We start from the raw sequence: 25,441 nt of genomic DNA on the forward strand, positions 1-25,441 counted from the left end.
ACATTGGTTGCCTATATGCTACCAGTCCACTTCAAGGTTGCTGCTGACATGTAAAGCTGTGAATAAATTGGGGGACAAATATGTGCAGGAACATCTCTCCCTATATCAACCTGCCTGGGTCTTTAGATCTCCAGGGGAGGTCTTTTTGGAAGTCCCATCAGGAACTGTGGTACAGTGGATGGCGACTCAAGACAGAGCATTGTCTGTGGTGGCACCCCAACTGTGGAACACTCTTCTGCCAGAAATATGGCTGGCACCAATACTGTATGAGTTTTAGTGCCAGCTGAAGACAAAGCCAGTGTTGCCCGTTTGTAATTGAGGACTCCCTTTCTGCTGTTGATTTGGTATGAAGTTCAGATTTGTTTTTAATTTGTTATACTCTCTTTTACAATTTTAATGTATTTGTGTAGGTGCTGAGATCACTTATGAATAAGGGCAGCATAGAAATCAAATAAACAAATAATCCACTTGGGACCCAGTATCTGAGGGAGTGTCTCTTCCCATTCCAGTCTGCTTATGTCTTATGATCTTTTGTAGAGGTACAAAGGTAGTAGAAACTGTACTCTGTGCTTCCTCAGGGACAAAGCTCGTTGATAGTGTCACACAGGAGAGGGCCTTTTCTGTGGTGGTAGCCCAACTTTGGCATATCCTCCCTAAAAAGACATGTCTTGTGGCAACATTACAATCTTTCTGGAGCGAAGTTAACCCTTTCCTGTTTGTCTGGGCATTTTGAGATGGAATTTTGCTTAGAACTGCTGTGACAGCTGAGTCGCTACAGCATCAGACTCTTAATCGCATGATCATTGGTTCTCGCCGCATGTTGGGCAAACAATTCCTGCATTGCGGGGGGTTGGACTAGATGACCCTTGTGGTCCCTTCCAACTCTACAATTCTGTTAGCCTATGCTTTTGTTACTTAGCTTTAGTATTTTTAGTTTATTATTTATTGTTGTTTAGGTTTTTTAAAAAGATTGTATCTATACTGTGTGAATTGCTTTTGCACTTTTGTTCACTGCCCTAGAATCTTCTTCCAAAGGGCAGTTAATAAATATTTAAAATATGTAAGTAAATACATTTTAATAGACAGAATACTGTGCAATTATTAGTTTATAGACATAACCACAAGGGTATGATGTAGAGAGATTAGGATGAGAAACAGGGAGCAACCCAAATTTCATGACTGAGTAGAATCCCATTATTGCGCTTCCCACATCTGAACACAATGCTCTGCCCATAGAGATGCCCCCACAGCTTTGCCTTTCACTGAGATAATTGTACTCTTGATTTTGTCATTCAGACTCTGCAAGAGGAAAATGAATGCATGCAGTGGTAAGTTTTGAAGAAACTGAAGAGAAATTTCACAGTATCCAGATATCTTTAGGATAACTGCTTATTTTATGATGACTAATAGGCAATTACTATGGTAATTCTGCAATACAACATGTGTGAGGTACTGGAATGAGAAATTATAGGTAACTATTCCAGACCCATTTCTATGGTAACAAAAAGGAATTGTCATTAAATAGCAGTTATGCTGTGGCTGTACCTGGTAATTATAGATTTTTTTACGCCTAGAAACATAAATAAACCAATACATTTATTCGTAGGTTTATGATTGTTTACTTATATACACTTTTAGGTGCTATATAAATAATAATGATACTATATAGCACTTGCAATGACAAATGCCTAATTAGGAAAAATAAGCCCCATGAAGAGCTTTGTTTTGTCATCCTGAGATGGATATTCCCCGTTACAACTTGAAGTAATTTATAAATTACACATACCGGTACATGAAATGAAACTAAAACTAAGACTTGGGCTTAACAGAGAAAGAGGCAGTGTGTTTAGTACAAAACTATCAAATCTGCCCTTACCACATGATAGTGAGTGTTGATCGCATGAGAATGAATGTGTCTGGGATTGAATTAGGAACACAAAGGAGCACATGCACCAGCCCACCCTCAGTGACGCAGGGGCTCCCAAATCCCCACATTCAGCAGGAAAGTCTGAAGGGGTTTCTTAATACATTTGGATTAATGAGTTTAGAAGGTAGAGTGGCGCCTCATGGGATTCTGCTATCTGAAGTGAGTGGGCTTCATGGGTGGGCTGGCCCTGACTGGGAGCTCACATTAAGACAGAACTCTCAGTTTTAGGAAGATCCTAAGAATGTTCAGCCAGATATGCTCACAAGCAAGGGTGTCTTACCCATAGAGGCTAGTGGTGCGGGGTGCCAGGGTGCCAAGTGCTGGAGGGCGCCAAGGAAGAGGCGGAGGCTGGCCGCGGTGCCTCTTGCCATTAGCTCGGGGCCCTCGCCTGCCTCAGCCATGCCGCACTGAAGCAGCGCCACGCCTGGCGCCTCCATCTGCCGTGGCCACCACAACATGAAGCGTCCAGCTGAGCCGGGAGGCGCCGTGTCCAGCCTCTGCCTCTTTCCCGCCGGAGGAGCCACCCTCCAGCCACTGCCCACCTCCTCCAGCCCCGCCGGCAGCGCCGTCCTCCCTAAAAAAAGGTGGACAACTCTAGGAAATGGGGTGGGTGGGTGGGAGGGAACTTTGCACCACGGCACCGGATATGCTTCAGACGACCCTGCTCACAAGTCCCCTCCAGACTGCCACACTAAACATGAAAAGTCAGGAGGTCAGGGATGAGTAGGGTCACCATATTTCAACACCCCGAAAGTTGTTGTTGAGCTTTTTTAAGGAAACCCCTTGGACATCAGTTCTGCCTTTGGAATTCCGGTAATGTCCAGGAAAATCTGGACGTATGGCAACCCTAAGGATGAGCCTAGTAAATATGGGAACATGGCTGGGGTCATTGCTGGTACTTACCATAAATTTGTTACTTTTTTTCTTCTAGGAAAAAAGTGCTGGTGTGTTTGGCAAAAAGGGGGCGTGTTTGGAAAAATGCCTGCCCCTTCCCCCCTATACACATTTGCCTTCATGTTTTCAATCTGAATCCCTGAGGAGGACTGGGGTGTCACACAGAACCTTTAATGTGCTACTTAGGTTGCACCCACGTACCTGGAAGCAAGCCACATTGAATTCACACAAACTTACTTTTGAGTAGAAATGTATAGGATGATACTGTAAATGTGGAAACAAGTTTCCATGTGAGAGTGAATTCTTCTTCAAGCCAAAGGAACCACTGTTGCAATGTTAACATGTTATGTTTATCTGGTGGTGCATTGAAACAACAGTCCCAAATGCTTTGGTAATAGTAGGTGTAACACTGGGTATGGACCAGGGGACAGGCGCTCTTGCCTTGAGGCAGCGTTCAGCCCTCAAATGTTTGGTCTCAATCCTGAAACCTATTTTCAGCATCAGGGCCAGTCATTTAGTAGGTGAAACAATAAAGAACAGGGAGCTTGGTTTGGAGCTAACAATGGTTTGTGGCAAGGCCCATGTAGATACAATGCTAACTTTAGAGGAAAGGTAGAGGGGAATTTGGGGGGGGGGTAATGAAATATACAAGCCATTCCCATGTTCCCATTCACCCAATCACAATCTTTGTGTGTTTTGTTTTATTTATTTTTTAAAAAATCTATCTTATCCTAAATTCCAAGGCAGGTTATACAGATATGAATGCCATTATTTTTACAATAATATCCTAGAGGGTCAGATAAATCAACCAACAATGAGACCCGATTAAAAAAATGCTGTGGATGGATTGGGGAAATAGGACAATAGAGTAGGCAGTCCTCACATTTTCCCATGTTATTCCATTTGAAAGTAGAAATGATACTGAATCCTCTTTCAGGTATCACAGGCACTATATTTTGCAAATAACAAAAATAAAAATGTATCCAGCTCCATTCAACAGAGGTGAAAACAGAGAAAGAGTGGCACTTTGTGGCATTCCTTCTCTAAAGTAGGTGGGTGTAACTGAATTTGTTAACGCTGGCTCCCCATCGCTTCCCCCAACTAATTGGGCACATTGCGAACTTCCTAAGAATAAGTCTAGCAAATGACTGCCTGGAGCATCCCCCTAGCAGGGCATTCTCTCATCAGCATTCACTATCTTCACCAGAGTGCAAAGGAGGGGAAAAGCACATTCTCCCAGGAGCATGTGAAGAGGAGATAAAAGGGGGAATAGTGACTCAGAAAGAAAGGAAAGGCTCTCAACTCCACAGAAGGTTTTCTTTTTGCCATCTTTCTTGCAGATTCCTCACCTAAGGATCATGCTACTTCCACATATAAACAACAAGATTGTGATTCCTTATTATCTCTTCCTAGCAGGTCTTAGTATAATTTCAGTTCGATGCCAGCTGGGAAGGAGAAAGTTTGGGCTTTTTGGTTTTTGCACTGAGTGATGATTTCAGGTTGGACAGCATCCACTGGGGACACTATTATTCTCCCTTTGTGAGATGGCCTTCAGAGGAACAAATCTCTAAGTAACCATTGCATGCTTGTGTGTGCTCTTGGGTTTGAAAGATTTATTTACCAGCTTATCTCCCATGCATGGCTGGATTGGTTTTTGTTTTGTTTTGCTACCTTGGGAAAAGCTATTTTCCTTCCTACCTGGCAAAAATGTGCTAGTCTGAGGTTAATAACATTAATTGGTAGGATCTAAAATTGCACAACTATAAGACCGCTCATGTAACAAATATTTTCTGTTGCTTTTGCTTTACTAAAGTCCCTTGCACTCTCAGAAAAGCCTATTTGGTGGGTAGTGTCATCGTGGGAGACACTTCTACAAAAAAGCACTTCCTGCTTGCACAACTTTGGATCCAACCCAATTTGTTCTGTTTCAAAATTTAGAGAGCAGTAGCCATGTTAGCCTCTTGCAGCTTAGAATTTTAGCAGCTTAGTAACAAAATTAACAAATTTATGAAGGCATATATTTCAGGAACTTGCATTTTATGAAGCAGACTGTAGTTTGCAAACTACATAACAAATTTGTAAGGCTTTAAGTTATCACCAGACTTCCTTTGTTGTAGAATTGTGGCAGGTGCAGCTTTATATACAGTTTTAAACTGTGATTGCATTAAATTCAGATTTAAACATTTTAGGGTTATGCAACACAAAATTCAATAAATGCAGGGGAAGGAATCACCATGCCGAAATGCTATTGGTGTAAGTCATCCTGTCCTATTATTAAAAGCCTCCCTTTGGGCTTTGCATGGCCTCCTTATTAGTAGGATACTAGGAATACTAATGGGCAATTATATTGCTCTTTGTCTAAAGCCAGTTCAGAATGCATTTTGAGGAACGTTGATCTGCCGATGGGTGTTTCTCAATATACACTGGGTGGGAGGGGAATGACATGAGTTGGGGTGAAAAACAAGAGTGACTCCATAGGAAAAAAACAAGTTTGGGGGTGTGAAGGAGTAGTAAGGCCAGTTCTTCGTGGGGGGGGGGAGATATATATACATTAAATATGAATATATGATGACTGAAAGCTAAGGGATATGAATGGGGGAAATGATACCCCTCCACGATCCCTTCCTGTCTGTTGGAGTCAATCCTGTCCAAAAGAGTTGAACATCAAGCAGAGCTGAGAAGCTAAACATTTTGGATTCTAGAAGGACTGAACTGATGTGCTGAGATAAGAATAATATGTACTTGTTTCCACATCCTCATAATGCATACCTACACATTTGTGAATGACTAGATCACTGAGAAGATCCCATCCATCTCACATCTTCCAGTGCGGTGAGGGTGATCAGGAATGGAAAAACAGTGGGGAAGGGGTCACTTAACCATGTTGCTCATGACCAGGGGTGCCATCTTGAATAAAATATTGGGGGGGGGGAGAGGGAAGCAGGGAAGCATTGCCCCACAAAATCGATCACATGATGTGGCGCATGCACACCATTTGAATGGCAATGTCCGTCAACTTTGGTAGGGAGCTCAAATATTTTATTGGGGACCTTTAGAAGACATCTGAAGGCAGACCTGTTTAGGGAAGCTTTTAATGTTTAATTGGTTATTGTATTTTAATATTCTGTTGGAAGCAGCCCAGAGTGGCTGGGGAAACCAGCCACTCTGGTTGTTGTTGTTGTTGTTGTTGTTGTTGTTGTTGTTGTTGTTGTTGTTGTTGTTGTTGTTGTTAAATGCTTATCAGGTTATTGTTACAGACATTTGTATGTAATGTTCTGTTTGGGCTTCAGAACATCCTATGGGAAGCACTGAAGTGAAATAGGAAGGCGCTTATAAAAGTTAGACAGCTCTCTATCACCACTGACCCTTAACACCATGCTAGTATAGAGAGAGAGCAGCAGAAAGACCTTTCCCTACCAGCACAGACACTGCAAAGATTTCAGGTTTGAGATGTGACAGGTCTGCATGTTATAATTAGCATGTATACTTTCCTTGCCCAACGTGTGTCACTGTCACAGCAAATAAGTGAAAGCAATAATGAAAGGGTGTGGAATAGAGAACAGCAGCTGCTACCTGCTAGCTCCCGATTCATAGACTACAAAGCTTTCAGAGGAAGTGTAGGCATCTTTTGCCGCTGCCTTGTCACCGCATTTCAAGGGTGCTTCAGCAGAGATCTGCCACTATTAAAAAACATATTCCCTTCCATGCCATCTTGGGGTCTCTCATCTCGGCAAGGTGAGAATGACAAATTGGAACTAATCTAAGCTGAAGATGGCACAATTACAGCCGTCTCGCCTGCAGGAACAGATTTCACTCGTTCAGCTACACAGTGACAAGTTTAGAGCAAGCTTGGGATAAAGGAAAGTTCAACACAGGCCTCAGGAGGTGCAGCTTTTAAATCAAGAGTACTATGTTGCCTTTCCTTGGCCTGTCTATTGTTGCCGTAGGTATCGGAATATATCCAGAAGGTGTTAATGGTAAACTGCTGGGAAACACGAAAAGACATATCCAAAATCCAAAAAAGGATCTTGCTCAGAAGTTGCCAAGCATTACAGATTATGGAATCGTATTTATCTGAATGTTTCGCAGGGAGAATGAGCGAAGATTTCATTAGGTCCACATTGTTAAGCAAACAGACCTGATTCTCACTTTCAGGATATCAGAATGCATTTATCCTTTGGTTTCACACTCTGCAGAATCTTGTGAAATACTTATTGGCTCAAAAAATCACCCCCTGAAGCATATTTTAGGTTGAAATGTATATAGAAGATAAAATGAGTATAAAAATGTATGCTTTAGGAAAATTTGTAGGAAACAGTGTATTTTGTGAAGAGAAATAAATGTTTAAAAGATTTTTGTGTTTTCAGAAAAGTTGAACATGGATGCAGAAACAGGACAGAACTACGTTGACTGGGTAACAAAATCACAAGCTTTCTGCTACATCCTCTTGAACAACAAAGTGTCTGGCCATCAACCAGTTCTAGGTACTACTAGTATTGTCTAATCTCCTGTGGATTGCACTTTGTACAATTTGATCAAACAATAGGTAAAGGTAAAGGGACCCCTGACCATTAGGTCCAGTCATGACCGACTCTGGGGTTGCGTCGTTCATCTCGCTTTATTGGCCGAGGGAGCCGGCATACAGCTTCCAGGTCATGTGGCCAGCATAACTAAGCCGCTTCTGGCGAACCAGAGCAGCGCACGGAAACACCATTTACCTTCCTACTGGAGCGGTACCTATTTATCTATTTGCACTTTGACATGCTTTCGAACTGTAGGTTGGCAGGAGCAGGGACCAAGCAACAGGAGCTCACCCCGTCGCAGGGATTCGTACCACCGACCTTCTGATCGGCAAGTTCTAGGCTCTGTGGTTTAACCCACAGCGCCACCTGCGTCCCAACAATACAGATCAAACAATACAGATAAGTAATAGATGTTTAGGAAGTGGGATAATTAGTTTGCATTGGGAAATGTATCTGGGACCTGCTAATAAAGGGTGGGTTATAAATATAACAGCAGCAGCAGCAAATCAGCATGATATGAAGTACTCAAACAAATATATTCAGGGTCAAGAGCACAGGCTGCATAGAGGCAGCATACTGCTTCTATCTAAGACCTGGCAAAAATGGCTAATAACTAATGAGGCCGATACAGCCTTATCTTCAACAGCATAGTGGCAACATAGGGAAATTATTCTGGTTTGCTGCCCAACAATAAATGACATTGATTAATGCTGACCATGCCAGACTAACATTTAAAGGATATTTTATACATCCCATAACTGCTAGAAGAAGGTACTAAGTACCTTGTCACACGCAGCTAGTGGTGTGGAGTGTAATTCAGTTTAGGCAGGGTACTTCTCTCAGAAAAATTAACTTAAATCCAGAAACACTGACTTAATTAATTGGTGGATCACACTGAAACTACATTTTACTGGAGTACCAGAACTCAGATTTCAAATGGGACTGATAAAAGGTCATTCAGTAAACTTCAGCAAATGAAACTCTTGTTGTGAATTATTCAATAGCCATCAAGTATTCACATTATCAAGATTTTAATATCCTTCTTCCAATAATAGGCAGCATTCTGCTTACTATATTCATTTTTAAGTTATTAGTTACATTAGGCATTTTTGTAAATGGTGTGGTGAAATGCAAGCAAATCTAATGCTTTTCCATCCACCTCATTAGCAGTCCTTTTACTTCAGAATAGCTAAATTTCCTGCATCTGATGAAAAGGCTAAAATTATAATGTGCTATCAGTTCAGCAATTAAGGAACGAAATATAATTTTCTTTTTGTAATAATACCTAGCTTCTCAGGGGACACTGAAAATGATGGGCCAGATGTGTCTAAGAAATATTGGGCACCTCAGTTGTAGTCACCATAAATTATCATAACCCTGCTCACACAAAAATCAAAAAATCAATGAAGGGTGGATGAATGCATGCAGGTAACAAAAGTTACTTCGCTGTAGTTATTACAGTTATTGCTACAACATAATCTTACCCCTACCTCAAATTTCTACTACAGAGGCAAAACAATTATTGAATCGTGGGGCCTTCTCAGCAGCATCCAAGCATTTACAACAGAATTTGTGTGCTTCACAGATAGAAAATCTGACCTATAGCACTAATTTCTGAGCATTAACCTCTCCTTCCCCACAGAAGGCCTCATGATACTTCAAAATGGAAGCCTGAATGATGCTTCACATGAATGCTTCCATATTGAAAGCTTCTCCCCGAATTGTTTGATTTCAAAATGCAGAGAGGCTTACAACATTATTCTTCCACCCTGGATTCTTAAGTGGTATGGTCCCAGGACATACCATGTGCTTTGGTTGAACACCTGATTTGGCCTGAGAGTTACTGATAAGGGTAAGAGGAATTTCAGGTATGCAAAATGGAGCAAAAGTAACACAGGATAACATTACTACTTTCCTCAGAGCATCCAGAGCTATAAAAGTAAAGTATTAATTGGGAGGAATGCATTCAGTTATTGTTGAGTAACTCCAAAAGAGGAAGGAAAACTCCATTTAAATTGTGTAAAGGTTGGCTGGTTGGGATATTTTTTATTTAGTTTTTGGCAAAATGAAACAAAGCTGAACAAAGTATAGTGAAATTTGACTCCTGCATTCAAGAAAGTATGCAGTATTAAAAACATCATTTCATCATCAATCTATTATTCTGAATAAAGTTGAACTGATGGTACCTCGTGCCACCATTTTAACCTCTCACCCCTATTTTCTGGCAACATACAATATTTGCTTTAATTACAATGCACATTATAAGCAAACTTCCACAGTCTTGGAATGAAAACTCATACCTGTAATTGCCAAGATAAACTCCATCTGGATTAAGCATCGGCGCAATCTTGAAGACCAAATGATCACGCAACACTTTGGCAATTGGATGTGGACTCACAAGAAAATCAATGATACCTGGGAGAAACAGGGGAAAGAATATTAATTTGCCATTATTATAAATCAGAAATTCAAAATATGTTATACAATATATATTTAATTCTGGCATTTGGCTGACTAGATTTCACAAAGGCTTTCCATTACCCACACACTAATTTAATAAGAACATAGATTCCACATATCATAATGTTAATATGAAGTAATGAAAGAAATGAGTAGACTTTGGTTTGATTGTACATGTGTAGAAATGGTGATTAGTACTACTTCAGTTCCCATCCCCTTCCTATGAACAGTTTACACACCATCCTTCTCATTCAACCCAAAGTTAAATGTCTCAAGGCAGGTTTTCCTATCTAGACTAGAAAAACAAAAACACATTCCAAATTACATAATAAATATTTACATGAAAATTGTTGCATTATAATAAAACTAAAATTCTAAAATTAAAACAGAATACCCAGGATGCTGCTCTGAATGGACAACAGATAATTTCTCTATTTATTTATGTATGAATGTATATCCCGCCCATCACACAAACAGTGAGGATTGGACATGTAACATCTAATTCCTTAGAAATCAGCACTGGCACACTACAGGGATGTGTGCTAAGTCCCTACCTGTATTCATTGTATACATACGATTGTGTATCATCTAACCCATCTACTGCAATTATTAAGTTTGCAGATGACACCACCATAATGGGTTTAATAACAGGTGAAAACGAATCAGCGTATAGAGGCGAGGTCCAAAAAATATCTACATGGTGTCTAGGGAACAACTTGCACCTTAATATCAGCAAAACAAAGGAGATGGTGTTGGACTTTCGGAGGAAGAGAGGAGAACTAGCCCCGCTGTACATCGGGGAGGGCTGTGTGGAGAGAATCTCTTCCTTTAAATTCCTAGGAGTTTATCTCAGTGAAGACCTTACTTGGAAACTAAATACAACCCAGGTGGTTAAGAAAGCCCAACAGAGACTCCATCTCCTCAGAGTATTGCGGAAGAACAATGTCAATCAAAATCTGATGATCTCCTTCTACCGGTCAACAATAGAAAGTGTCCTTTCATACTGCATCACAGTGTGGTACGCTGGTTTGACATCATCTGATGGGAAGTGCCTACAGAGGGTGGTGAATACAGCACAAGATATTATGGGCTGTCCCGTGAATCCGCTAGATGAAATAGCGGACAAACGTTGCCTCAGGAGAGTGAGGAAAAGTCTCAGGGTTGATTCACACCCTGGCCGGCACTTTCTTGATCTCCTGCCCTCAGGCAGAAGATATAGAAGCATGATTAGTCGCACCAACAGGGTAAAGAACAGCTTCTATCCGTGGGCTGTTAGGCTGCTGAATGAAAATATAACAACAGGGCAACTGATTTTCGGGTTTGGTGGGTATGTGTCAGTAAACGAGGGGAATTAAGACTAAGAGAGCTGAGTGGGGGGTGCTCATGTAATCTCACTGTATACAAGTTGTACAAGTGACAATAAAGTATTTCAATTTCAATATGGTCACACCACAGCTTATAAGATATCAAAATCAATCCAATGAAAAGATATAAAAATACATTAAAAATAAAATGCAATTAAACATTTTAGCAGTACAAAAATCAGTATGCACATATCTGAGAACCATATAGATTTCTTCCACATGCTGTCATGAGTCAACAAGGCTGCTTTATGGTCACTGCCTCTCTAAAAGCTTTGTACTACTTACTGAAGTTGGTGCAGAAGAGATATGTTTCTTGAATCGAATAAATTTAAGTTACTTAGGAGTTACTTAGGCATTACTTGAATCAAAAATACTCTTTTGCAGCCTATACAATCCAGCAAGCCCAATAATGAAGGCAATTGAAGTCTTGTCAAAGACTAGATACTGTTGATACTCAGAATATTCATCTTAACCTAGTTTGACATAGCTAACTTGATATTGCAGAGGTAGGGCTAGGCCATGGCCAGAGGTTTCCCACTGAAGAGACTGATTCAGCCCACACACTGTCTGCATCTGCCCACATGGGACTGCCTGCTTTTGCCACTGTTGGTCCTTAAGCACTCCAGAGAGCTATGGGTGGAGTCATGTGGGCTATGAACTTTTCGTTGCCTTCTCTATTCCATTCTGCAAAAAATGGAACTTGCTCAGGGTCTGAGGGAATCGGTTATATTATGCTTTTTTTGATGTGTGATGTTTTATTATGCTTTTATATATGGTGGAAGTCATCCATAGCTGCTGGAGCAACCCAGTCAGATGGGTGGGGTACAAATAAATTCACCACCACCACCACCATCATTATTTGCCATCAAGGGAAGTCAGTCACACTATCCTTTTTGTTTAGTTGCTCTGAAAGCACAAATTAAACTTCTAGAAAAACTTATACAGAGGAGCACCTATGTTTTGCCTCCATAGTCGAAGGCACTATTTTTTTTGGGGGGGGGGATACCAGTTGCAGGAGGGGAGAGTGCTCTTGTGTTCAGGTCCAAGGTGCTCATTGTGAGAAGAAGATGCTGGACTAAATGGGCCACCGGCCTGAGCCACCAGGCTCTACTTACGCTCTCATTTCTTGGAGAACAATTTAGCAGCTAAAACTAACTGACAGAGAATGTCACCATAGGGAAGGAAAGAAAGAAATGAATAAGAAAAGCAGAAAGCTGATAAACACAGGAGGTCTCCTAGAAGGCAGGAGAGCTGTGAAAACACAAGCCATACCTCCCACCGCTGAATTCTTTAGCTCTCAAGAAGGTTTTCCTGCTTTCCTACCAACTAAACAGAAGGGAACTTCTCTACAAATAGGATTTGAGATGATATGAGTTCCTTTGTGTTTGCGAGGGGACTCTAGGGTTATCATGTCTTGAGATTCACTGCTGGGAGGATCTACTGATCCATTGGGCATATAAGCTATAGTTGGCAAGATTACTCATGAGCTCAGGGGTGGTGCGGTAGGATGGCCTACACAGGACCTCTTGTGAATGCCCCAGTCTAGGGCATCTGCAAGGCAGCAAGTTGTGCTTCGCTATAGTAAATTATTCAACAGGTATTCCAATTTTATACTGTGAGGCCAATTTGTATGGGGCCCTGAATATAGTTACACTAGAATACCTATGAATTACATTCATACAATTAGTATCACATCTAGTTTGGTCCTAAATGAGAATGTGGAATTTCAACATAATTCATTAAAGGCACAGAAGTTTTCTAATCAAGAGCAAATGCAGTCTTGTGTCTCTAATACTGAACTTGAATCAGGGAAACTAAATTTTCTTTTTGCCATGTATCTCACAAAGTGAGTAGATTTGTGTCTATCACAATCTCTCATCCTAACTTACCATAGAGGTTTTATGCAATGATAAAATCAGATAACCCCATGTAAGCTGCCTTGGGCTATTTAGAGGGAAAGTGCGGTGAAAATGTGGCAAATTACTCTATATATTCCAAAGGCTACTCTGTGAAGCTGAACACTTGTACTGAATTGTCACCTACCAACATGTCTGTCATTTAATTTCTGTAACAGGTTGGATTAAAGCAAACTGGAAATGAGAATCAAATCTGATCAGCATAACTTCTCTAATGTGATGTTACACTTTGGAATAATCTCTCCTGGGAAGTAAAGAAAGGCATATGAATAGTTTAAAATAGGAGAGGAAAAAGATCTATGGAATACGAAAGAAATATAACTTCTCACTGTACCTCCAAAATGGGTTGGCATAGACTAATTAGATGCCTTGGAAAGCCTTCTCTCTTTTTTGTTTTTTTATAATACAGTCAACATTTGGTGTTAAACTAATATGCACTGCATGAAAGAACATTAAAAATCCATTTGGCAGAACTGAGGCACATGGCGATGGGAAGGATTCAAAGCAATGCTCTCTCAAAACTGACCAATTTTGGCATAATGAGTATTTGCTTTATACACAACAGATCTAAGCAGTTACAGTGGCAGAAATGGAGAAAACCATTTCAGTACAAGTATTGTGAGGTAAACATGATGTTACAGATGCATCGCTTTCCTCAACAATACAAGATTCCATAAAACATGCTGTTTCTGTGTTTCCAATTATTCTGCGTTAAAAACTGGGACCATATACATCTGCCTTATTTGAACTACATTTCCCAAATGTTTTTCCCATTATGTTTTCCTTTTTCTCTGAGAGGTTTTGAGACAAAAGAAATTGCTGAGAGGATGGGGAAATAGGCATATATATATATATATATATATGCTTTCGTAGATTTTCACGGGTACAGGAATGTAGGTTTTATATATATATATGCAGGTTTTGGTGTCTTCGGGTGTCTTCCCGTGTAAGAGTTGGGGTGTCTAGGCGACGTTTCGACGAGGTCTCACTCGTCATCTTCAGGCTGGTGCTTTCGGCTTCTTGTTACTAGAACAGAGCAGGATCTCAGTGTTTGAGTTCCTATAAATACTGTTGAGGGGGTGTGGTGTATAGCCTCCAACGATCTGGGCAGAGAGGAAGTTCCCAGGTTAGTGTGCCTTTTCTTCTTTTGTTCATTAATTACTTGAGGGATATCTTGAGTGATTTCTTGAGTGATATTCTGAGTACCACTTAGGAGGGTCATTAGGTGTGGATTAGTTGCTAAAGCTTTCGTGTCTTGACCTCTTGAGTTTGTGAAGAGTTTTTCTGAGAAGATGGCTGTACTGCACTTAGTTGTGCTCTGGCTTGGCTTCGTGTATAGGGGCGAGCTGTGGTTTTGTGCCCTGTGCCAGCCAGATCTGTGTAGGGATTGCAGGGGGGTGCAGCATCCGGAGGTGCCACTATGGTTTGGCTACTGGATGGTGTCTGTAATTTATCTGTGGAGAGGGTCTGGGTTTGGGTCTGGTGTGGTTGATTGGAGATGGCGTTCTGTGTGCCTCTGGTTCTGGTGTCGGTTTTTGTGGGGAGGGCTAATTTCCAGATGTCTGGCAGGCGGGACGTGTCGTCACGCTTGTTCATGTTGTGAGGGTGTTTCTCTATCTCGATGGCTTCCATGATTATTCTCTTGTGGTGATGTTCCATGTTAAAGAGCAATTTGGAATCTGCAAAATTAATTTCGTGTCCTGTTTCTTTCATGTGTTGGTAAAGAGAGGAAGTTTTTTCTTCTTTTTTGACGGCATTCTTGTGTTCTGCGATACGTGCATTTATTCGTCTGTTTGTTTGTCCAATGTACGTGGCTGGGCAGACTTTGCAGGGTATTTCATAGACCCCTTGGTTTTCTAACTGGATTTTATCTTTTGGGTTTCTGAGGATATTGGCTATTTTTTGGTTGGTGCAAAAGGCTGTTTTGATATTGTGTTTATGGAGGATTTTGCTAATTTTATCTGTAGTGCCCTTGATATAAGGAAGGAGGGCCATGCCATTGTTTTCTTCTGTGTCTTGGTTTTTGGGGGGTGTTTCTTTTTGGATTAGCTTCGTAACCCTGTTTTGCTGGTATCCGTTGGCGATTAACACATTTGAGAGATTCTGTAACTCAGTTGTCAAGTGGTCTTTGTCAGCCAGGCGTTTGGTTCTGGAGATGAGAGTCTTGGCTACGGAGTTTATTTGTGCAGGGTGGTGGTGTGATTGTGCATGTAAGTAGCGGTTGGTGTGTGTTTTTTTCCGGTAGATAGTGTGTCCTAGGGAGCCATCAGGTTTTTTGTAGATTAGGACGTCAAGGAAGGGAAGTTGGTTGTTGGCTTCTATTTCCATAGTGAATTGTATTTTGGGGTGTAGGCTGTTGAGATGTGTGAGGAAGCTATCTAGTTTTTCCTTCCCGTGTGGCCAAATTACAAAGGTGTCGTCAACATATCTGAGCCAAAGTTTGGGTTTGTGTTCTGACTTGTCTAAAGCATTGGTTTCAAAGTGTTCCATGTACAGATTTGCGATGACCGGTGAGAGGGGTGATCCCATAGGTGCTCCTTCTATCTGTTTGTATCTTTGTCCATTGTGGATGAAGTACGTGTTGGTTAGGCAGTGGTTGGTCAGGTCCAGGATGTATTCGGGGGGATTGTATTTGTTTTGAATGGCTGTCAAGGCTTCATTAATGGGCACTTGTGTGAAGAGAGATACAACATCGAAGCTCACAAGTAGGTCATCGGGATGTAGGTTTTGCTTCTTTATTGTTTCTATGAACTGGAAGGAGTTTGTAACGTGTGAAGCGATAGATTCTGCATAGGGCTGAAGTTGCTTAGCGAGAAATTTAGCGAGATTTTGTAGAGGTGAGCCTATGGAGCTGACTATTGGTCTGAGTGGTGTTCCTTCTTTGTGTATCTTGGGGAGACCGTAGAGTTTGGGGCATCTGGATGATTTTTCTCTGGGGATGATTCTTAGCTGGATTTCTTCACTGATAGGAGAGGCTTTTATTTTGGATTTGGTGGTTTTTTCCAGATAGGTGGTGGGATCTGTCTTTATAGGTTGGTAGGTAGGGTCTTGGAGTAGATTTGATAGTTTTGCTTGGTAGTCCGATGTGTTCATCACAACAGTGGCATTACCTTTGTCTGCTGGGAGAATGATTATGTTGTTGTCTTTCCTCAGGTTGGTGAGTGCTTTCTGTTCTTCTTTGTGTAAATTGCTTCTGGGTGGTTTGCTGGAGCAGAGGATGTTGGTGACTTCAAGTCTGATTTTATTGGCTTCATCTGGGTTGATTTTGGTTAGGCTAGCTTCGACTCCGCATATGATGTTTTCCGTGGGGATGCGTCTCGGGGCGACTGCAAAGTTGAAACCTTTGGAGAGTACTTTGGTTTCAGTTGAGGTGAGGATCCTGTCTGATATGTTATGTACTGTTTGTTTCATGGGTTGTTGTGGAGGGTGGCTGGGCTTCTGGCGTTTCTCTAGTTTGTGGAGTTTGTTGGTGTGTATGTCTGTCTTATGTGAGGACTCTGTTTCAGCTCTCCAAACGGCTAGTTGTTTGCATTTGTCCCAGAGTGCAGGGTGGATTTTGTTACAGAGTTTGAGGTGAAGAGTGAGCAGATCTTTGTTGGTTTGGTTTAGTAGGTATCTTTTCTTATGACCCTCCTAAGTGGTACTCAGAATATCACTCAAGTAATCACTCAAGATATCCCTCAAGTAATTAATGAACAAAAGAAGAAAAGGCACATTAACCTAGGAACTTCCTCTCTGCCCAGAACGTTGGAGGCTATACACCACACCCCCTCAACAGTATTTATAGGAACTCAAACACTGAGATCCTGCTCTGTTCTAGTAACAAGAAGCCGAAAGCACCAGCCTGAAGATGACGAGTGAGACCTCGTCGAAACGTCGCCTAGACACCCCAACTCTTACACGGGAAGACACCCGAAGACACCAAAACCTACATATATATATATATATATATATATCCAGCTTCAAGAAAAACAAAAACAAACATTATGACAGCCTTCAGTGAAGATTGTATCTTAAAACCTTTATAGCAAAAGTCAAAGGCAAATCTCACTTCTAAAGACAAGAAAGAAATGGTCTATTGATCATCATGACAAAGATGCAAATGAAACCTTCCTTATATGTATGTTAATACCCCACAATCAAATTATAGTGAGGACTCAGTCAGTATTATTATCTCAAAGCTTTTCTTTCAGATGAAGATGATAGCCTTCAGATCAAGAAGGTTTAAAACTAAAATAATTTGCTTGTTGTGTTAATTAATCAATGCAAACTAAAACTTACATCTTCTATAATCAGCAAGAAACATATCTTGTATTTCGTTAAACCAAGGTGAAGAATCTGGCAGAAACCAGGTCCATTTAATATAATTTACTTGAAGACAGACACTGTGATAGAACAGATGCCCTAATTTATTTGTTGGTCCTTCTATTAGAATAACAGTTTGCTGGTAAACAGGAAGACTAATGATGCCAGTCACCCTTGTTAGTGGCTAATAATTGCTTAATTTGTCCACTAATTGACCTATGCTACTGTTGACGCGTTGGACCGTGTTGCAGTGCTGGAAGAAAACAAGACCACTATAATGTTACCTCTGAGAATGACTTCTGGAAATGGAACTACTTGTTGCAATATATTTTCTCTTCACAGATGAGCAGATTAATTGGGTTGCCAATTAGTGCCCTATTTTTAAAAAAATAATAATAAATGTATTCCCATATATTTCTTTGGATTTTGGAATTATTATGCTGCTCCTGGTCAAATGGTGTGATCGAGTTTGAATCAGCAAACCAAACATGAAATATAAGTAAGTTAGTTTTGAAAGGAGGGGGGAAAGATGTCTTGATGGCTAAAAGATCAATTCCTCAAACTAGCATTCAGTTCTGGATGAATTTATACAGGTCCAGCCCTCCCATGCAGCAGGGTTGAGTGCCCTGCTTCAGGTGGTGCCATGGGGGTAGGAACTGTTGTTTGGATAGAACAAAATGGTGACCCCAGTATGGACTGAGAGAACTATTTGGGCTCTGCTTATGGGAACAAAATGTATTGGGTTTGTACTGCTCTGATAAATATGCATAGCTCTGCTGGATACTTCTCTATTTATGTCAGTAAAAGAACTGTATCTATATGCAGAATGTGATATCAAACATCACTCGAATGGACCCACTCAGGTGACTGGACCCCTTTCCTCTCCTCCCCCATGTGCCCCACATCTGCTCAGGAGCATTTCCCAACCCCCAAAGAATATTTGGGGGGCACATGGGCTGGAGGGGAAAGGAAAGGAATTGAGAGGGAGGTCATTCCACTCATGGATGTCTATTCCACTTGCAGGGAGACATAACTGGCTATAACTCACATATTTTTATGAACATATATTTGCTTCCTCCATTGGACTGAATGGAAAATCACATGCAAAAATAAAAGATAATAACATCACAGCTGTTCTTTTGGTAGTATCCAAATAAAACTTGGAAGAAACCAATGGAAATTCAAAAAGAAAACAGCTCTCCATTGCATTGCTAGACTCAAGCATAAATAACCATCATTCTTTCAGCTCAGACAGGATCAATTAGGATAATCTGAAATATATTACTGTCTGGTTGCATATGCAAAAGAATGCATGAGTTGCTTCTCAGGACATAAAGTTACTGCTGGTACTAAATTCAAGATTGCCCTCTTCTTATTGCATAAGAACTATAAGATACGGTAAGATACTGAAAAATGTTGTGGATAGCCAGCTAGTCTTCTAGGAGATTTACCTTTCGCCTAAGACCAGAATTAAATAGTGAGGATTTTCAAACCAATGCTCAATACAGTCTTTTTTTATGGCACCTCCACATCACACTCATGCCTATCCCAAATCCATGTACTCAGAAAATGATTTGGAAGCAAAAAGTAAGCATATTAGATATGCTTGAGCCACAACTACTGAAAACCATATTGTGTTATAGGTTGGCACAACATACAACAGTAATAATACAGGCACAGATTCAAATGCAGCTTTAGACTCCAGTGTTACTGTAATAAATAAATATACGTAGAATAATTTATTAGAGCTCACACAGACGTGGTATTTCAGTCAAATTCATAGCAAGCTTTGCAAATTTTGTAAGCCAATAGTCTGATTTATTACAGAGGCAATGGGCAGTACCAAAAAGAATACGCTTTATTTATTTGATGCCCTCCTTCTTCAAACACAGTCTACTAACTGTACACAAAAAAGTGGGGTGGGGGAGGGACACACAGACATAGTTTTACTCTCCTAATGCTTTGAACAGATTCAGGCTTCTCTACAACTTTGGTGTCAGACATGTGATATCGCCTGTTGATCTCTTGTATTTCCCTTTGTAGTGTTCCTTTAAGCTTCCTTGATCTATGACCAAAACTTTGTTGTAAAAATTATACATCTTACCTATTCAGGTTGCTCACACTAAACGTATCCCATGGTTTCACCATTCCTTCTGCATGCTCCTAACACATTGAATTCCTTTATATAATGCTGGCATGCCCACCCACCCACCCCACTCACACATGAAAACAAAGATCGCCACAGCCAATCACAAACAAAGGAACACAAGTGAACAGCAGAGAACCTGCACGAGCAACGCTGACACCAAACCCTACATACATTCAGCAAAATAGAAACATCGCCACCCGACCCCACCCCCACCCATCTTCCCCCCTCCACCCCTTTTCTTCCTAATGTCTCAACAAATGAAACCAATTTGTAAAAAAGTTACATGGAAAAAATACGAGAGACATTACACATACTTCTATAAAACAAGAAAATCTTTAATAAAAATATATATATAATGCTGGCATGCCCTCTCTTTCAAGTGCCTCTTAAAATATTCCAGAAAACTTTTCATACACTGCACTTAAGCTATGTGCTGTGGAGAGGAGCATTTCTTCACATATATATGCTTCAGCTATTATATCTTCTTTCTCCTTTGGTCCTACTGAGGTACTTTAACTGTGCTCAACTGTACACAGTACATTTCTCAGGGCAGAGACCATGCTCTTAGTTCATATAGAACCTTCGGCTGATTAACGTTCTAAATGTTTTTTAAAATGTGTTTGTAGGAGGGGAGTTTATTGGTTTGTTTTTGTTTCATTATGCATTTTGTGTTCTTGTTTTGTATTTTTATGTTGTGCACTGTGATCTTTGGATGAAGGGCGGCATACAAATTTAAGAAATATAAATAAATAAATATAAATAAATATGCCATGTGTGAACCACTACAATAACAACATCCTCTATTTTCGCCTTAATTATTTGGAATATATATGGGTAATGCCAGTATTAAACACATTTCTGTGCACAATGCATATTCACCACAGCGCTGTTCACTGGAATTACTCATTGAAGCCCCTGTCCTGAAGTTTTTCTGATATACATTCAAAGTGAATGTTGATAAGTGACCCATGTTGGCTAGTATAATAGATATCGACAAGATCAAGCATTGTGCTGTCATGGGAATTTTCTCTAGAAAGGATGATCGCCCCAAAGAATCCATAATGGAAGGTCAATGTGAATGCTAACACTACTTATTTTAGGCATGGGGGGGGGGGTCTGCTACCGAGTTTTTATTTTTTAAAAAATAGTTAAGTTGTGTGTGAGACAAGTTGTAGAAAAATTTGTGAGGAAAGGTGAAGTTCAATGTTTATTTTTAAATATTTTACCAAGGGTTGTTTTATTTAGCACACACAACACTACTCTTTAATATTTCAGAGGACATGTGTTGTCTAGCCTGCCTTTCTATTAGTAGGTTTTTGCTGACATGCAAAATTAATATAAACATGCATCTGTTTTCAAACCGTAAGCTCCTTGGGTCAAGGCCTCCCATTCTTTAAGCAAAATGATCATCACTATACAGTATGCACTGTTAAGGAAGAAATCTTTAATACCTTTTCCGATAAGTCACTGACAGAACTGACTATGCACTGGAAAGAAGGAAGAAGATAGTAAATTCAGTCCACCCCGTGAGGAAAGCAAAGTCTTGATTTATGTCATCATCATGTATTCTACATTCAGAAAACTCTCACAAAAATAGAATCTGCACGCCGGTCAAGCTAGCAGCTGTGTTCTGGTTTTGTGGTTCCTCTGCCGAAGCAGGTATGCAGTGAACAATATCATGAGACAAATTCAATAACTACCAAGCCATCATTGTGGAATCACAGGAATGTGACCTCTAAGGTCATCAAGTTCATTTAAGGCTGTAACATTTAATCAATTAATCAGTTAGATTTTAATTAAAAACCTTTGAACAGTTAAAATTAATCAAGGAGAAGGCTTTTCTTTTTTTAAAAAAAAGTTAATTACTTTTTAACAACAGCATTTACAAAACCAGTAGATGTCAGGCGCCATCTTAGAAGAGGTATCATACCCCCCTTATTTGCCACACAGAAGGAAATCTATTTTCTAAGGTGGTGATTGCTGGTGCCCATGTGCACATCATCTGGAAAAGGTAGGATAAAGTGCCTTCAGAACTAATATTTTTACTCAAATGCACTGACTAATTGATTAAAACCCATATGATCAATTGGCTATAGATTTCTTTATTCAGGCAATAGCCCTAAGTCCATTATATAAACCGCACGATGTATCGTATTGTGATACATCCTTTGGGTTAAACTAATGTAAGTTGCCAGTGCTAGATCAAAGGCATCAATAAACTAGAGAACCTAGAAGAAGAAAAGAGCAGAAAAGCAGTGTGAGAGAACCCTATTAATTGAAAAGTTCCATCTTCAATCATTATTAGAGTTTGAAAGATTAGCTTAACTACAGTTAAAAACATTCTTCCATCAAATGATCAAGGGGTTGCCCGGTGGTTATATCCAAGGAGTGCAGAGTGGTATGCATACTCCTATTCCCCCTGCCCTGTTCATGTATTGAGGTAGATTTGACTGAAAGATAGTGACTGGACAAAGGTCACCCAGTCAGCTTCATAGTTTAATGTGATATTTGAAGCTGAGTTTTCCCAATCCTAGTCCAATGTTCTGATCCCCACACCACACTGATTTTCTAGGAAGCTACTTAGTCTACAGCTGGGCTGTTACATGGATGACAGATCTGGTTTTAGGCTAATAGCCCATGATGTCTGGTTGATGATTTCTCGATGGAAGGTGATAAAAGGAATGGGTCTTTTCACAACTGGTATTCTCTCTCTCTCTCTCTCTCTCTCTCTCTCTCTCTCTCTCTCTCTCAGCGTTTTTAAGGAGATAGCCACCAGAGCTTAAGAAGATGACACTCCTCCAGCTGAATAGAGGGGTATATGAGGGAGGAGTGGAAATAATTTGGAGGAGACTGTAGTGCATATTGGTTTGAAGCTTAGACATATTTGGGGGGGGGTGCAGTGCATATCTCGGGATCCGATGTTGGGTAACTGCTCTGTAACTGTATAGGAGTACCTGGTATTTGCTTCCACTTATACTCTGCTTTTATATTTGCTGGGGGTGGGGAAGCAATTATCACAAAATCACTGTAAGTGTCTAGTGCGCTCCCAGACAAAGAAAGTAAGGCCCATGTGTCATGTGTGACTGCATTTATGTAGGTCACCGCAAAATAGATAGATAGATGATAGATAGCTAGATAGCTAGATATAGCTAGCTAGAGCTAGCTAGATAGATGATAGATAGATGATAGATGATAGATAGATGATAGATATAGATAGATAGATAGATGATAGATAGATGATAGATAGATAGATAGATAGATAGATAGATAGATAGATAGATGATAGATAGATAGATAGATGATAGATAGATATAGATAGATAGATAGATAGATGATAGATAGATAGATAGATAGATGATAGATAGATAGATAAATAGATGATAGAGAGATAGATAGATAGATTGATAGACAGACAGACCTTCCCTCACTCTGAGCTGCTGCCCAAGTGAGGGAAGGTAGCCTTCGATCGACCAGTGATGCGGGGGGGGGAGAGACCCCCCCTCCGCTGCTCCGCCATGTATCCGCGCTCCCATCCTGGCACCATTTCTGCTGGGCACCTTCTCACCCTCTGTGGCCAGCTGTGTGCACTGTCTCCCCTAAGGCAGGCAGGGAAAGGCTGGGCAGTGGCCCCAAGCGATTTCCAGGGGGAGTCTCTCTCTTTCTCTTTCTCCCTCTCTCCTCCCTGCGCACCCTCCCCATTAAATCCGGGTGTTCCCCAACTTTATATGATTTCACTTACGCGCACGGGAACATAACCTCTGTGTGAGTTGCCTGCACATTACTTTCAGCGGCAGTGTCTGTATTTCATCATATCAATTCATGGGAGGTAGGTATAGGGTAAGCTGTATATCTGTTTCCTTGGAGGACCATTCCTTCCATACTGCAGATGTTCATGCGTTTTAATGCAGTATTTCTTTCACATGGTTTAGCTGTTTCAAAATTCTGCAGCTGCAGTTTAGAGCTTTTTGCTGCTCTTGTACCTTTAACTGTTATTGACTGGCATTATTTTGGGGTATTCTGATGGAGTGCCATTGCACACATGTTCTTCTGGATACAGGCATCAGGTTAGCCATTGTGAAAAACAGTATGCTGTACTGGTTGGGCCATTGGCCTGATCCAGCAGTCTCTCCTGTCCTTATCAGATGATTTTGATGAAGGCTTTTTGGCAGAAAACTAACCTAAAATATAAATAATAAATAAATACATCCTGAGCCTTAAGCCACCACACTGGATACTGAACTTGAGTTCCCTGAAGCTAATGACATGTATCTGCCTTGACTGTATCTTGCCTTTAAATGCACAATTCTCAGAAGCAGGAATCACATTCAACTCTCGCACTACTTCAGTAGTGACAGGTGGTAGACAAACTTTCAGTACTGGAGAGAGAACTCTTTTAAGCCCACAGCAAATAAGTATCTTAAAGAGTTTTAATCTCACGGCAAGAGAAAACCAGCTGGATAAGATAATTACATATGACAGAAAGGATGGCAGTCAATCAAGGGCATATCGAGCAGCAAAGACAGGTACATATGCTTCAAGATATATAGCCACTCATGACTTAATTTCAACTTAATGATTTTTTTTTATAAAAAAAAAAAAACATGAACCAGCTGAAACTGTTAGAAGACTTACTGCTACGCATGGTGCACTACTTATCTCTTAACTAAAAGCCAGCTTAATAAAAATCCCAATACTTATGTTGTTGCTTAGTCATTTATCGTGTTCCACTCTTCGTGAGACCATGGACCAGAGCACGCCAGGCACTTCTGTCTTCCACTGCCTCCCACAGTTTGGTCAGACTCATGCTGGTAGCTTCGAAGACACTATCCAACCATCTCATCCTCTGTTGTCCCCTTCTCCTTGTGCCCTCCATCTTTCCCAACATCAGGGTCTTTTCCAGAGAGTCTTCTCTTCTCATGAGGTGGCCAAAGTATTGGAGCCTCAGCTTCACGATCTGTCCTTCCAGTGAGCACTCAGGGCTGATTTCCTTAAGAATGGATAGGTTTGATCTTCTTGCAGTCCATGGAACTCTCAAGATTCTCCCAATGCTTATATTTTAATATAAATATTAGTAAAATGCTTTCCCCAAATTTTGTTCACATACTTGCTGATGCTGTTTTCTTATAATACGTTTGGACACATAACTTGGTAGGCACTGAACAACAATGGGCTCAGGTCAGAACCCTGCGGCACCCCACTTGTCACTGTTTCCCAGGATGATGAAGAACCATTAATGAGTACTCTTTGGGTTTGGTCAACCAGCTACAAATCCACCTAACAGTTACCTTGTTCAACCCACATTTTACCAGTTTCCTCACGAGAATATCATGGGGGACTTTGTCAAAAGCCTTACTGAAATCAAGATACACGATGCCCACAGCATTTCAATGATCTACCAAGTTTGTAATTCCATCAAAAAAAGAAATCAGATTGGTCTGGCATGACTTATTTTTGAGAAACCCATGCTGGGTCTTAGTAATCACAGCATCCTTTTCTAAATGCTCATGCACCTCACCACCTCTTTTCCTGTCTTGGGCTGCAGCTCCCTTCTTACATCATTTATTCTGTTATCACCAGGTTGGGCATCACTTATTTTGTGAAGAATAACACAAAATAAAAACAAATGCAGATGCTATTGGTTGCTGTCATATTGGTTGCTTCAGCAACTGTGCATAATATTTAGGGTTTGGTTTTATAGATCCTATGTGCTATCTTTGTGTTTGGCATGATGAAAGATAAGCTGCCTTGGGGACCCTTTGAAGTATAACTCTTTAAAAGGTACACATTTCAAAAATAAAAATAGAAAAAATAAAAAACAATGACTAACTAGCAGGAAATCTTATACCATTATGAAATACGACATGATTATCATAAACATGGCCCAGTCAAAACTGAGTCACTAA

At 40.5% G+C, this 25,441-nt stretch overlaps 1 protein-coding gene across 1 annotated transcript in view; it reads right to left on the reverse strand.

Moving 5' to 3' along the window:
• Nucleotides 1–25,441, reverse strand: part of LOC308586515 (BEN domain-containing protein 5-like) — a 753,040-nt gene that overhangs the window by 134,948 nt on the left and 592,651 nt on the right. Inside the window, exon 8 of the mRNA XM_081193192.1 lies at nt 9,645–9,759. Within this exon, the coding sequence (XP_081049318.1) occupies nt 9,645–9,759 (115 nt within the window). The remainder of the gene's footprint in view (nt 1–9,644; nt 9,760–25,441) is intronic.

Source organism: Podarcis bocagei, assembly GCF_964188305.1.
Source record: "Podarcis bocagei genome assembly, chromosome: 5".
Lineage (NCBI taxonomy): Eukaryota > Metazoa > Chordata > Lepidosauria > Squamata > Lacertidae > Podarcis > Podarcis bocagei.